At 44.7% G+C, this 14,026-nt stretch overlaps 2 protein-coding genes across 3 annotated transcripts; one reads left to right on the top strand and one right to left on the bottom strand.

Annotated features, from left to right (window-relative positions):
- Positions 1-932: 932 nt before the first annotated feature.
- Positions 933-10,075, top strand: LOC101764359 (RNA polymerase II C-terminal domain phosphatase-like 2). 2 transcript variants are annotated; one of them, XM_004970576.2, is made up of 16 exons: positions 933-1,434; positions 1,894-2,364; positions 2,658-2,868; positions 3,290-3,447; positions 3,540-3,610; positions 3,700-3,805; positions 3,888-3,977; positions 4,340-4,397; positions 5,126-5,256; positions 5,334-5,387; positions 5,814-5,910; positions 7,196-7,404; positions 7,522-7,602; positions 8,030-8,095; positions 9,307-9,380; positions 9,600-10,075. In XM_004970576.2, exons 1-16 carry the CDS (start codon positions 1,078-1,080, stop codon positions 9,610-9,612), a joined length of 2,247 nt encoding a protein of 748 aa, XP_004970633.1. In that variant the 5' UTR covers positions 933-1,077; the 3' UTR covers positions 9,613-10,075. The 2 variants fall into 2 exon arrangements, with proteins under 2 accessions (XP_004970633.1, XP_022682191.1); XM_022826456.1 differs by having other exon boundaries at positions 1,078-1,434; positions 9,307-9,375.
- Positions 10,076-10,192: 117 nt separating this feature from the next.
- On the bottom strand, positions 10,193-12,059 carry LOC101763691. Its single transcript, XM_004970574.3, has 5 exons — positions 11,754-12,059; positions 11,515-11,584; positions 11,221-11,396; positions 10,791-11,147; positions 10,193-10,719 (listed from the first exon to the last, which is right to left on the bottom strand). Exons 1-5 carry the CDS (start codon positions 11,952-11,954, stop codon positions 10,498-10,500), a joined length of 1,026 nt encoding a protein of 341 aa, XP_004970631.1. The 5' UTR covers positions 11,955-12,059; the 3' UTR covers positions 10,193-10,497.
- Between the last annotated feature and the right edge of the window lie 1,967 nt (positions 12,060-14,026).

Raw genomic sequence — 14,026 nt, 5'->3', positions numbered from 1 at the left:
GCCTCCATCCGTGTAATAGGTTTTGTAAATAGTCTATGTTTAATACTTCTAATTAGTATTTAAACATTCGATTGACGGGGATTAAAGTTTAACCATTGGAGCCAAACACCCCCTTAATGTTGCTCATCTCACAGCTCTGTTGCCTCGCATATCCCCTTTTGCGTTTTCGTGTATATTAGCTATAGGTGCGTTGCGGACAGGATTTAGAGACAAACAAAACGATGAACTAATTGACGGGTTGCATTTGCATATATGAAAACCAGTAAACGTAGTATGGGCATGGCCACTGGCAGCCTGGCAATAGGGGGCGGTAGACTGAAGAACATGAGGTGTGGGGATCGAGTCCACGACACGTAACCTTGGGCATGGTTTCATCGTTGACTTTAGTGCTTCCCTGCTATGCTAGGGATAAGTGGATAAAACATATTATTCTGTCATCGACGTTATGGCCCTTCACAATCTTAAAATCTCTGCTGTCCTTTTCGACTCGATGCCCGTGGTTTAATAGCTCGAAACCAGAGTAGTTCACGCAGTAGCCCGTGGTACTGTAGTAGTAAAGTGCAGGGCAGATATTTTGTTTTTTTAACACGAATTTTGTCCAAAATGACCATCTTTCAACCCACCTTCCAAATCCACTCACAAATCACATGCGGCCGGTACCAAACCAGCAGGAAACGAAAATAATCCCGGTGCCCCACGCCGCGCACCGAGCCAGGCGCGACACTGAAAATCTGAAATATAGTCACAGTCACTGACGCGCAGACCCCGGCCCGGTTCGGGACGCGACTCGGTCGGCTGGTCCGCGTGTCCGCAACCAGACCAGACCGGTGACTGGACCGAACAAACGGAACCATCCGCCCCGGCGCCTCGGCCCCCCCCAAGTTCTATATAAACGCAGCCGAGCCCCCCTCCCGCAGCCTCCCTCTTCTCCGCCCTCCTCCCCCCCTCAGACACCAAAAACCCGCGGCTCCGCGTCTCCGCCGAAGCGGGAGGTGGGCAAGCGGGAGCGCCCGACTGCGCCGGCGTGAAATTACACTCCCCCCTCTCTCTTCTCGCTCCTCCGATTCCCCACTCGCGATGGCCGCGCCTCGCCCCCCGCCGCTGGGGGTCCCTGGGGGCGGGACCGGTGGCAGCGGTGGCGCCGCCCCCGCCGCCGGGGCGCCCGCCGGGGTCAGCATGCGGATGTTCCACGGCGAGGTGTTCCTCGGCGAGATGGAGGTGTTCCCGATGAAGCAAGGGGGCGATGGGGGCTTCCCGTTCCCGAGCAACGAGATCCGCGTCAGCCACTTCTCGCCGGTGAGCGAGAGGTGCCCACCCCTCGCCATCCTTCAGACCATCGCGCCCTTCTCCGTGCGATGCAAGCTGCAGTCCAAGCTGATGCCGCCCAACCCGAGTCTCCACCGCCTGTACCTCACTTGTTTCAGCGAGTACAAGGTTTGTCCCCAATTTTTTCGAACAACCGGATATGGGTGGTTTTGTCCTCGTGTGAGTGCAGTCGCTATGCTCATTTGAAATCGGAGTAAAATATGTAGCTTACTTGACCTCTTAGGAATTTATATTCGCTGTATCTGTAATTCGTAGAACATGTATCAGGATTCGAAGCATTCTGCACATTTCATTTCGGGTCTGTCGTAGGTGTCTTTGGCTTGATGTGATTAGAATTGCCATGCTCATTTGAAATTGAAGCGGAAAACGTAGCTTACTGTGGTGGTACTTGTACTTCGTGGAAGTGGGGAACAAGTATCAGATATTTAAGCATTTTTCACATTTCATTTTGGGTCTGTCATGGGTTGTGAGTTTCATGTAGTTAGATTCATGGGTAGTTGCTGTTGATAGAATTTTACACAAAAATAGAAGGTTTGTATAACCATTTTCTCTCAATTGGCTATGTAGAGCGCGGTGGTGGTGGTTGGAGATGAGGAGCTTCACCTAGTTGCAATGCCGACCAAGTTGGATAAGGGGCCGTGCTTCTGGTGCTGCTCAGCACGCTCTGGGCTCTATGCATCCTCAGTCGGGATGCTCAACCTGCGCTGCCTTGCCATTGTGTTTGATCTTGATGAGACCCTTATTGTTGCTAATACAATGAAGTCCTTTGAGGATCGGATCGAGATGCTTTCCCGCAGGATGGATGTTGAAGATGATCCAGTGAGAATAGCAGGGATGTCTGCAGAAATCAAGCGGTACATTGAGGACAAGGAGCTTCTTAAAGAATTTATTGACACAGATACAGTTACGGACAATGGCAAAATAGTTGGAACCCGAAAGGAGGAGGTTCAACCAGTGTCTGGTGGTCAGGAGCGTGTTTTTCGTCCTGTTATCAGACTGCCCGACAGGAATGCTATTCTGACTCGCATCAATCCGGAGGTATGTTGTAGTCAACCTTAGTCGAATGAATTCCACGAGCATTGTTGGTTTTCTTGGGGCTGCAATTTAGCCTTGTCTACTTTGGTGACCCTACTAGGTTTCTCTAGATTTAATTTAATGTGAAGTTATGGACTCAGGCACTCAGCATATAACTACTCTTAAATTTGGAATGTTTCATAATTTGGGATATCTAGAGAATTAGTTCGTTCACTCAACTTAATTGTTTTGTGATTACTTCACCTTTATATGTTTACCTTATCATCTTACCCATTCACATGATATATTCTATCCAGATTCGTGATACCAGTGTTTTCGTAAAGCTAAGGCCTGCTTGGGAGGATTTGAGAAGTTACCTAACTGCAAAGGGACGAAAAAGATTTGAGGTTTATGTATGTACAATGGCTGAGAGAGATTATGCTCTTGAGATGTGGAGGCTTCTTGATCCAGAAGGCAACTTGATAAGTCCACAGCAGCTTTCAGAACGCGTAAATTGTGTAAAGTCAGGCAAGTCAACTTGTTTCAACTATTGTGCAATTAATTCCTGCTTCAATTGTGTTTCATTTATTTTTACAACCCACCAACTACCACCTTCTGCTGTAAATTTAATATTCCAAATGTTCTATTTTCTTTTCTTTCCTAATACAAGAGTGCGTTCCTTTAGTTGGTAAATGCTGCATATTATTCGTACCCTTATAAGTAAATACATTTAGTTCTAATTTATCTATACTACATCCTCTGTATTCCTAAATAACTTGTTCCCAGTGAAACTGCTAGAATATCTTTAGGAATATAGAGGAGTACATCAAATAGCATATAACTTGTTCCCAGCAGTATATTTGGATGGAACAGTCTCTGGGTTTGATCTTTCTCCAGAATTTTGCTGGCTTAACCATCTATTGCATCCCTTCTCTCTATTGTATGGCAGGTTCCAAAAAGTCTCTGCAGAATGTTTTTCGAGACCGAGGATGCCATCCAAAGATGGCCATGGTAATTGATGACCGACTTAATGTTTGGGATGATAAAGATCAGCACAGGGTTCATGTAGTCCCTGCATACGCTCCATACTATGCCCCACAAGCTGAGGTACTTAATTATTTTTTACTCTATAGTCTATACATCTTGTTGAATATATGCCCATTCTGGAATGATATGTGTATTTTCTATGACTATTTTAGATGGCAAATGCTGTTCCAGTTCTTTGTGTTGCAAGAAATGTTGCTTGCAATATTCGTGGTGGATTTTTCAGGTAGGTTGTTGGATGTTGTGATGGAATTTCTGCATCTTAATGATATATTTGTTACCACTTAAATATTGGGCCTGCTTTGTTTCTTTCAGAGAGTTTGATGAGAATCTACTGAAGAAAGTGTTTGAACTACATTATGAAAATGGGTTACTGGATCTTCCATATGCTCCAGATGTTGGCGACTACTTAGTCTGCGAGGTATTAATATTCTGGATAATCTAATGTTCTCTCTCCAGTTTATTTTTCTGAAACTTTATGCTACCTTCCAATTTCTCTACAGGATACTAATTTTGTACCAAACAATAAAGATCAAGCTCCTATACCTGAGGGCATGAGGGGAGCTGAAGTAGAGAAGAGATTGAATGGTCAGGTGAGTTTTTATATCCTTGTTACTTGGATCGATTGTTAGGAAAATGTTGTGTAGCCTTTTTAACTAGAGGATGCAGACTAATGGTGCCCTATTTTCTTTGGAGGCTATGGGCAAGCACTGTTAAATGGCATCACATGGCTCATGCATTGCTTTTAGCCATTTATGACTATCTACCTTTTTGATACATTCCTTTTCAAAATGTGCTGAACTGCCCCTAGTTTGGCTTGGGACCGGATCTGCACCTCTATCAAAATCTGAAGCACTCTAGTCTATTCACTTGACTAGTGGTTGTGATTAATCTCTTGCCCTTAGAAATAAGCTTCAAGTGGATCTGTGGATGAGTATTCCTTTTTTTTTTTCAGTCATTTCGGGGGGAGCAAAGGGAAGGACAACAAATATCATCCTTAACCCGTTCACCAGGTACCTCTCATTTCATATATTTGGTTAGCTAGGTTTATCTCTTCTGGCGCTTACTGTTACCTTTTATTTATTATATATTAGCTTGCTAATTTTCATTGGTTTGGATTATCATGTTAACTTGCTAAGAGGATATGTCCTTTTTTCTGCCATTTCCTTTGTCAAAGAAGAATACTGTGCTATGTGATGCAGCAATCCGAAAATTATTGTTCTAGAGGCTATTTTTTATGTCATAGTTATTCTTGGTTATATTTATTTGAACCATTTGACATGAGAAGAAACTGTCTTGTCCGATGCTCGATGGAACATTGCACTTAGTCCATATGACGTAGCACTGATCCTTTCTCTCTTCTCATTTGGCCATGTTTTAAGCATATGAATTCTGAGGTTATTGGACCACAGTCAGGTGGTATTATTTGTTTTAGTTGTGCTTGATCAGACAGCCTTGCCTGTAGTCATTTCATACCCTATATGAACTGGCACTTGGTTCCTTCAGTTATTAGCTACAAACTCTGGTTTAGATGATGAGTAAATGGCAATGTGAGGCAATTCGGGAGATAAGGATATCATAGGATCTTCATGCTTTTCTTTCTTCTTTTTGAGATCGAGCACAACATGATCTTGATAATGCTATACTGTTGTTCCTGACAACCTTGCCTGAACTTATCGCATATGTTGTATAAGAACCAAAACTTGGTGCTTTAAGTAACCAACTAGGATCTTTGATCTAGATGATGAGGGAATGTCAAATCGAGGCACTGGAGGAGGTAGGAATATCCAGCTGAACGGGGGTGCACTAGCAATAGCTCCCTCGGTATTTGTCACGGTGTTACAAGAAATCGGGCGGCTATGTGACTCCAAGGTATGAGCACCTTATTGTGTCAGTATCTTTTGTTTCCTATTCGATTTTGAAGTAATCCCCAACTTTTTCTTGTACAGGTGGAATTCAGATCTACTGTAAGCAATGTCAAAAGTATGCAATTTTCTGTAGAGGTTGGTATTTTGAATTTGTGACTTATCAGTGTTTATACTATATTCTCTTGTCAACAACCAATGCTATCCATTTTTGAACTGAAAGAGCTGCATTACCTTAACCACCTGAATGCACATCAACAGCACACCTTAACCACCTGAATGCACATCAACAGCACCATCATGCCAGTACTTTTGTTTTGTGATGGTTGATAAAATCTTTCATACTTGACGAAATCATGTAGCTTTAGTGGCTCCAGGTTATCTTTATCTGCTAGTTGATTTTTTCAAGTACTGGCATGATGGTGCTGTCGATTTTATCACCTTAAAAGCTGCTCTAGGTTAGCTTTATCTGCTAGTTGTGCATTTTTAGATTTATATAGAGATAGTGCCACATTTCTGCTTAATCATTTCAGCTTCACCTTAGGTATCTATGTTGTGTTCCAGGTTCTGTTTAGTAATGAAAAAATCGGAATAGGCACTGGAAAAACAAGAGATGAAGCCCAAGTTCAAGCAGCTGAAAAAGCCCTCCAAAATTTGGAGAGTGAGTATATATCCCTTACATATTGTGTACTGCAGGCTCTGCTATGTTTTTTTTAAAAAAAAAGCTCTAAATTTAGTATGTAATTAGATTACACCTGAGCAAGCAAACATCTGGAAGCCTAAAATACTTTCATGTAGTTTAAGAAAACCATCCTTAAGGGTTGTTAAACTATTTGTGCCGGTATACTGTCTACAAGGTGATTTGTAAATGTTGTACTATCATTTCCTTTTATGATGTAGTATGATGTGTTGGAACAGCTTTATGATCTTGGCTTATCCATCAGATTTTTGGAATGTGTGAACTAATAATATTTGTCAGACTAGCTGTAGGCATATAATAAGAACTGGTTGTACCATGTCTGATTAATGGGCATACACATCACCTTATCCACGGAAATGCAAAGCAAATGTTGCAGCAGGAACCTCCATTGTAATGTGAACATATGCTGGTCGCAGTTCATGAACAAGAATAACAGCCAACCTAAGAATTCTTAATAGCGCATAATTGCATAGTTATTAGGACCAGACCGGACAATGAACCAGTTGAGCTCTCGGTTCGCGGTTTGATTGGTTCCACCGGTTGAACCGCCGGTTCAAAACGGTTCAAATATGGAAACTTATCAACTAAAATCACAAACACAACTGCAGCCTGGTGGTTGATATCCACGCTGCCGAAGGCAAGGTTGGGGGGTTCGAACCCCAACCCCACCACCTCCCATTTTTTTCCGCTGATTTTCTTCCCTGTGCGCTCGTTTTTCCCTCGCTAGCTCCACATGCGCTTGGTTTTCTTGGTCTGTACCGGTTTCTTGTCCGGCTTTATACTGGTTCCTTGCTAAAAACCGCTGGTTCAACTGGTTTTCCCCGGTTCAATTGCTTGCCCGATCTTTTAGGTGGACTGGACCGCCGAGGCTCTGGTTCGATTTTTTACCGGTCGGACCCCCGGTCGGGTCCGGTCCTAATAACTATGCATAATTGTGGACATTCCAGTAGTAGATGTTATTTCTAGTAGTCTGGAAATAGCACTTTATTTAATGTCCTTGATGTTTTTTTTTTGGCAAGTCAATAAACCTGTGATTAGGTTCACTCAGAAACAGAACTCTTTTACGTCAAAAGAGCAATCGGTCATTCTTTTACTGCACAGGTTTAGGGGTTTGCAGCTTTGCATTACTATCCGTGTACAAATTTCTAATAACAGCTAGGATACCTTTGGGAACTTCTTTGCGAATTTTTCTTGTTTGAGGCCAGAATTTTATGTGTGTTAAATTCTTTAACGGATTGACATGCAGGCAGTTATTTGTCATTCGTTGCTCCTATTGCTGGAGTTCCTAACAAAGATTCAAGGAAGTCCCCTGGGAGTGGAAATGGCTTTCTGGAGGATGTTACTTCTTCAGACATTGATATTTCTATGCAAGAACCTTCTGGAAGTACATTGAAACAGGATCATTCAAAAAATTTGGATAAGTTGTCATCTGTCATGAGTCTTATTAGAGAATATGTAAGATATTATGTTGCACTTGTCATTTCCTTGTTCATACATTGTTTTGATGTGCTGAGTTTTGTTTTCCGATTTTTGTTTCCTTCATTGAGTGCTAATTCATGTCTAATGTTGTAGTGCTTGGAGGACCAACATGTAGTATTTCGAGATCAAGTCCGGAATTCTAGCCCAGCCAGAAATGAAGAATATCATTTTCAGGTTAGTTAACGTTCATGCTCACACTTTTCTTAATTTTACTGGTATAGTTCTTGGCCTTGTGGCCACCTTACATTGCGATGCTTCAGGGTTCTACACTTTGAAAACACAGACCAAGTCACACTTGCGACTGCTATGTGCCTTGGCTCTAGTGGTTATTAAGTGTAAGAACTAAGAACCAATATAAAACCTGTCAACTGCTAATCAAAAAGCAGTTGCTTTGTTTCTTCAAAAACGGAAACACAGCAGTGGGAACTGGCTGGTTACCACCTATTTTCTTGACTGGTTAAGGGTGTTAATATTTGCATTCAAACTCAACTTGCCAGCAAGTATTTAAGAAACCGATCTGAGTTGGATGAATTTGCCCCAGCAGCTGGTGCCAGCTTGTTAATGCAGTCAACATCACACTTCTTGCTATATTCTTTTGAAGGTTGAACTAGCTGGACAGGTTCTTGGGAGGGGCATTGGTTCGGACAGAGATGTTGCGAAGCTTCTGGTACTGTGTTTTCTACTGCGCTTTCCTTTTTGTACTTGTGTATTAAGTTATTTTGTGCATCAGGTAGTGCGCTAATTTTCATGCAGATGGGATCACAGTTCAGAATTCCTTTGGTAACTGACCAATAAATGTCCTGTTTAGAGGAGATTAGTACACAGATTTATGTGAAAATAGCCTTCTGTTACATGTAAACCATTATCAAAATGGGAAAACAATGTTTAATAGATAGAACTGAGAACATGTTGCATGACCTAAGATTCTCGCGGCGTAATGGTAGAGCGTTGAACTCCGGAGGTCAATGAAACCCATGTTGCCGGCCCGGGTTCGAATCTTGGTACCAGCTTCTTTAAGACAAAATCAGAGGGACATCTCTCCCTCTGGCTGAGTTTTTCTTTTGTTTTTTTAGAACATGTTGCATGCCCTCTGTTTATGGATAAGAGAATTAAAATCTCCTAGGTTTAAGCAGTGACAAATTCTCAAAACTGCTTTCGTGTTTTTACGTGTGTTTCTCCTGAGAGTTGATTACCATTTTTACACGTTAAAACAATGGGCTTGAAAGTAAATTTCTAGCCTAGTTATTTTCTTGTGCGCTCAACCAAAACTTCAGATGTGAAAATGGTTCTTTCAAGCCTAGTTATTTTCCTGTGCGCTCAACCAAAACTTCAGATGTGAAAATGGAAATAAATTATGCATATAATTTACAGCTAAACTAACTATACCTGCCTATGGCACATTTTTGCCAACAGCAATGGAGATATCACTTTCATCGGCACTCGTATCTATGGAAACAAACTATTGCACATCATGTGCTTGAACGCTAATCTTTTCAACTGGAAATTTGACCAAAATAAGAAACCTCATTTCTGCAGTTTATTCCCGGTACACCTGCATCCTTGAAATAATGGTGAACACACACCGCATACTATATGTGTTTATTTCGTCTGAAAAATATAGTATCCATTAGTTTACTATGTAGCTAGGATCGTGACATTGAGAATCTGTAAGATGCCCTCAATTACACAAATAATTATTAGCATAATTACATGGTGATGTGGAGCTTTTGTGCATTGATTGGACAGACTGATGTGTATCAAGCACTATATTTAGCTATTGTACCCTTGTTATTCTTGTCCCAATGTTGTTAGTGGTCATTGTTTATCTTAAATACTGAGCTAATTGAAGAAAAATCATCCACCCCCTTTTGGTTTCAGGCTGCGGAAGAGGCATTGAGGACATTGAAATCAACTACTGACCCACAAATTAAGAAGTACCTGAGACCTGTAAGGTAATAACTTGACTGTTACCACATTTTTGCTGTTAGGATCCTATGTTTGCTGTTTAGCTTGATTTTATAATTTGCGTAGAGTATAGAGTACCTTGAATTTATTTAGCATAGTTGTAATCTGTTTTATCCTTCCTAGAAATTGTTATCTTTGGACATTTTGGGTGGAATAATAAATGCTTGTCACATTGTCAGTCTTACCTTTTGTCCTGTCTATTTCAGATGTAATGGCTGATCCCCCTCCCCCCTCTGAGCTCTGCAACCACATGAGCTCAATATTCAAAAAGGTCGGAATGCGAGGGCAGCTGCTCATTTCACCATTCCAGCTGTTGATTTAACAGAAGTGTGTTACCCTTTCTGTGAGTATGGTTCTCACCCCAAACTCATGATATGTGCCAAACTTCAAGCACACATGAGTTCTGGAAAGGCCGGCTTTGAAGGAGGTATAACATAGAGGGCGGACATGGTTGTTTTATAGATTCTTTTGACCATCTTCATCAAAGAATCTTCCCATGTACAAGTTATTCACATACAACTATAGATGTTCTATCTGGTTTAGGATAGTGGCATAGTTGGCTGTAAACAAGTAGGAATGTAGATGTCGTGGATCTAAATTGTTTCCTTGAAGGATGTGCTGGCCCATTAACAGTTATGGATCATCAAATGGAATGCTTGTTCCGGTTGTTCCTGTTTATGTATATTATAAACGGTGCTAAATCCTTAACATATCTTGTGTTGGTCATGAGGACGTTCAAGTGCTCAGATTTGTTTGTTGAGTTGTATGCTCACATCTGTTTCTCTTTTGGAGTCACCTCTACAGATACAACTTCTCATTGGAACTGAGATTGCCAGACTGGGCAGCTGGAGTCTGCCTTCATGACAAGCAGTATGAGGTTTTTACGGTGCTCACCTTATTAGTTACTGTTCCTAAACTGAACATACTTGCACTACTACTACTTGCTATATGCAACACGGTGCAGGGCGAAACAGCTGCTGTTTTCCTGCTGCAATTGCTATCCTCAGTGCTGCCGTTCCTTGCAGCATAGAAATGAGTTGGTGAAGGCACAACTGATTCTCCCAAACAAGTTTGCAACATACACACAGATTCGTGATGCTAATTTCATGTTTTTGTTGTGCCGATCTGGAAACCGAGGATCCGGAGCACCTGCTGCATGGCTTTCCCAGCCCAGGCCAAGTCGTTTTCTAATATACTTGGCCTATTTGCCAGCAGGGCACCTTCCTGGCAGAAGGTGGTGTCGTTGCTGTTGCTCCCATTTTGTGCTACTGCTTTTACTTCTTCAAGGAGCTCTTCTAGAACCGTCTCGTCTTTGTGCAACGCCAACTGGTTTCAATAAACAGATGAGAAATGTCAGGTATATGACTATGCCAAACACAAGATGATTCCGTGTTTACCTGTGGCTGGTCCGTTTCATTTGCTACCATCATTTCCCCCTGCAGAGGAGCGTCTGCTACTACTGCTTCCGACTCACTCCCCAGGTACTCATCCGTTATGATGTTATTATCTGCCAGCATTGTGCCGTTGCTTCCTGCAAGATCCTCTGAAGAAATCACATCTTCTTCCCCGATCGAGAGCTCTTCTTCCTCGTAGACGCTCTGTTTCTTGGCGTGGTCCCAGTCTTCGTGGACAACCAAGGTATTTGTGGTCTCGGTAATTCGCAGAGTTCTGTTAGCGCCGTGCAACCAACGGACGTGCCCCGAGGCTTCTCGCAGCAAGAACTTGAACTCGATCAACTTGTTTGCCGGCAAATCCTGTTCAGCCCAAAAACAATCGGGTCACACACGGCCACAATGGAAGGAGGAACACGCGTGACATGAAGCTCACCGTCTTCGCCGTCCAGACGTGGTGTTCCGACCAATCCAACGCGGTCGCCTTGCTCGGATCCCACAGGCCGAGGGCCGGGTCGTCGCCGACGACGAGGAACTGCTCCCCGAACGCGCACTGCTTCTTCAGCACGAACTTGACGCGCACTGTCTTGGCTTCAGGAACTGGCCCTATCTCTTCACAAGAGAAACGTGCCAAGTTAGTTCAGTGTGTTTGGTTGTACGCGTAACGACATCACTGCTATGAATCTGTTCTTTGAACGACTATACGCACGACAAGGAATGGAGCTCGTACCGTCAGCGTCAGGGGGAGGCAGGTTTTCTGAAGAAACAATGGAATTCGCCTCGTACTCATCCTCACGCACCTACGCGAAAATCAACGGACTTCATTTTTTTTTTATCGCATCAAGCGCCATTAGTCCTCTCCGATCACCCATCAGTGCTCGAACTCGAAGCCTCGAACACAACCGACAACCGGCAGACGAAGCATGGGGAAACAGGCTAACGAATTACGGCAAGACGACACTAGATTACCTCCAGCGCCACGGCCACCTCACCCAAGGATTGCGCCGGGAGTGGCTCCCCGACCCCGACGGACGCGGCGAGCAGCCTTCTCCGGGCGGCGGGCGGCGCCGAGCCGACGCCGCGTTCCCACGCCCGCGCGCGCCCCCTGCTGCCCGGCCGTGCCCGCGCGAGCAGCCCGGCGCGGCGCGCCACGGCCGCGGCGGCTTCCATCGGCGGATGCACGGCGGCCAGCCTGCAGAGCCCCAGGAGAAGAGCCAGCGGTAGTATGAGTGACACACGGCAGCGGCGCAGCGCAGTGCGCTCCGTAAGTGGACTTGTCTGCCGTCTGCGGGGGACGCTGGGGCCGCTGCGGTTTGGCCACTTCTGGAGTGGTTTTTACGTGTGTGTCACGCCGATCGCGGGGTGGCTGTCACCCTGTGTGGCTGTGTGGTCGTGGTGACTGTGTCAGATAGCTCGCGGGGCCCCTCCACTCTTGCCCCTGGTCTCGCGTCGGGATCCCCGCGCGCGGGGGGTTCGTTTCCTGCCCGCCTGCTCCCGCCGCTCGTTGCGTCTCAGTTCTCACGACTACGCGCGCGTAGATTCGTTCGCTCCGCAGCACGGTGCTGCTGCTACGGATGGTTACGGATGGTCCTGGCTTCCTGTCTCTGGTGTGAATAGCATACGGCACGAAGAGCTCGACAGCGGCGTTACGGATTGCTGGAAGTCCGGTTTTGCATCCAGAAGTGTAAAATACCAGCCTAAAAAATTTCCAGCCGGATCTCAAAAACCCGCTTGGATAAGCTGTAAAATAAATAGGTCTATATTGGTATTGGGTCCTTACACCAAGAAAAAATAATCATCTCGACAAGCGACGCTAAAAATACGACGGAAGTCGGGCTTCCTCATCCTCCGCTCGTTCGACTGCTTCACCTTGAAACCATGGCGTACACTCCTTTCCTCTGGTTCCATCTCTTTCCCCCTCCTCCCTGGCTCCCTCTACATGGATCTACGTTCCCCTGCCTCAAATTGCACCGCCAATGCAGCTACGGCCCCGATCCATGCCGGTAGCCTCAGATCCACACCGCTGCTGGCATGGATCCACGTCGAGCCCATGAAAAGGAGAAGGTTATGGCGTCAGTGTCCGAGCTTGTAGTATGCGTCACGAGTGAGAGCCATTGCAGCGTGTAAGCAGTGTGGCTCGTCAGACGATGCCGCAATGGCGACAACGACGAGGTCGTCGAGCATGTCAGGCCGAGCATCCTGTGCAGCCACTGCCGGCGAGGCCGCATGGGTACAACGAGCACATCAGGTTGACGATCTCATGCCAATGCCAGTGGCTAGTGCATCCAGCAGCGAGCCAGCGTCGGAAGCTGCGGTGCGTCGTCGTCCTCCAGCGAGCGGCGGCCTTCTTTGCCTTTGTTTTCTCTTTTTCCCCTTTTGCAGTTCAATTTTTCTTCCCTGGAACACAATCATATTCAACAAGTAGCAGCAAACAATGGTACGCGAATTTCTAGCGGCAGCAGCAATGGAGAATCACAAGATCCTTGCAATGTTGTTGATTTTTCCTTGTGCCCATATCTATTTTGCTTGTGCTGTCCATTTGAATTCAGAAGCATATCAGATGCTGAGCTGCAGAGTTTGTTTCTATCCAAACAGCAAATTACACGCGGGAATAGATACAAGGGATTTCTAGTGTACATCGAATTACAGATGTTTAATATCACGTTTGTAAAATTTTGCCAAGTTGCCAAACAGGCCCTTAGGTGTAAATACGAAGCCACAAAGGCATTATGAACACATTACGGCTTACGTGCCTGGGATGGATGGATACTAGTAAGTTACGAACGTGTTGTGGCTTGAACAATGGGTGCAAGTTCTAACCCCTCCAGCTCCAAGTGACTTCAGTTCGCTCCAAGTGACTTCAGTTCGCGCGATAGCACTTGTGTGCTTGCATTGCATGTACACCCGCAGAAAATGAACGTGAGCCCTGCCATATGAGGAATCCATGAGTATGAGTGGCTCCCAAGTGTGACGAACAAGCGTTCACCGCGAACCAATATTTATGTAGGATTATAGGATGGTCAATGGTGCATGACTCAGTACGAACAAGGAGGCAGAATATATTTGATCGAATCCAGGAAAGGTTAGCCTAGCGCTCAGTTCGTCAGCAGAAGTTCACTCAGAAATTTGGAGAAGTTCGGAAACGAGAAACGACCATCTCTGAGAATTTATGGTAACATCAACAGAAGATTTCCAAATAGTTCCACATATATAAATTGATCTCTTGTTAGCTAATCCCCCAC

Source organism: Setaria italica, chromosome V (assembly GCF_000263155.2).
Source record: "Setaria italica strain Yugu1 chromosome V, Setaria_italica_v2.0, whole genome shotgun sequence".
In the NCBI taxonomy this organism is placed as follows: domain Eukaryota; kingdom Viridiplantae; phylum Streptophyta; class Magnoliopsida; order Poales; family Poaceae; genus Setaria; species Setaria italica.
Note: the sequence above shows the minus strand (reverse complement) of the source record. Positions and strands in the feature narration are given on the sequence as shown.

Excerpts from the sequence above, each read along its gene's own strand:
- LOC101764359 (XM_004970576.2), top strand. The coding sequence starts at position 1,078 with ATGGCCGCGCCTCGCCCCCCGCCGCTGGGGGTCCCTGGGGGCGGGACC. Across the intron at positions 5,388-5,813 it reads GTATGCAATTTTCTGTAGAG|GTTCTGTTTAGTAATGAAAA; the intron begins GTTGGTATTTTG and ends GTTGTGTTCCAG. Across the intron at positions 7,405-7,521 it reads TGAGTCTTATTAGAGAATAT|TGCTTGGAGGACCAACATGT; the intron begins GTAAGATATTAT and ends CTAATGTTGTAG.
- LOC101763691 (XM_004970574.3), bottom strand. The coding sequence starts at position 11,954 with ATGGAAGCCGCCGCGGCCGTGGCGCGCCGCGCCGGGCTGCTCGCGCGG. Across the intron at positions 11,585-11,753 it reads AGGTGGCCGTGGCGCTGGAG|GTGCGTGAGGATGAGTACGA; the intron begins GTAATCTAGTGT and ends ATTTTCGCGTAG. Across the intron at positions 11,397-11,514 it reads GCCTCCCCCTGACGCTGACG|AGATAGGGCCAGTTCCTGAA; the intron begins GTACGAGCTCCA and ends TCTCTTGTGAAG.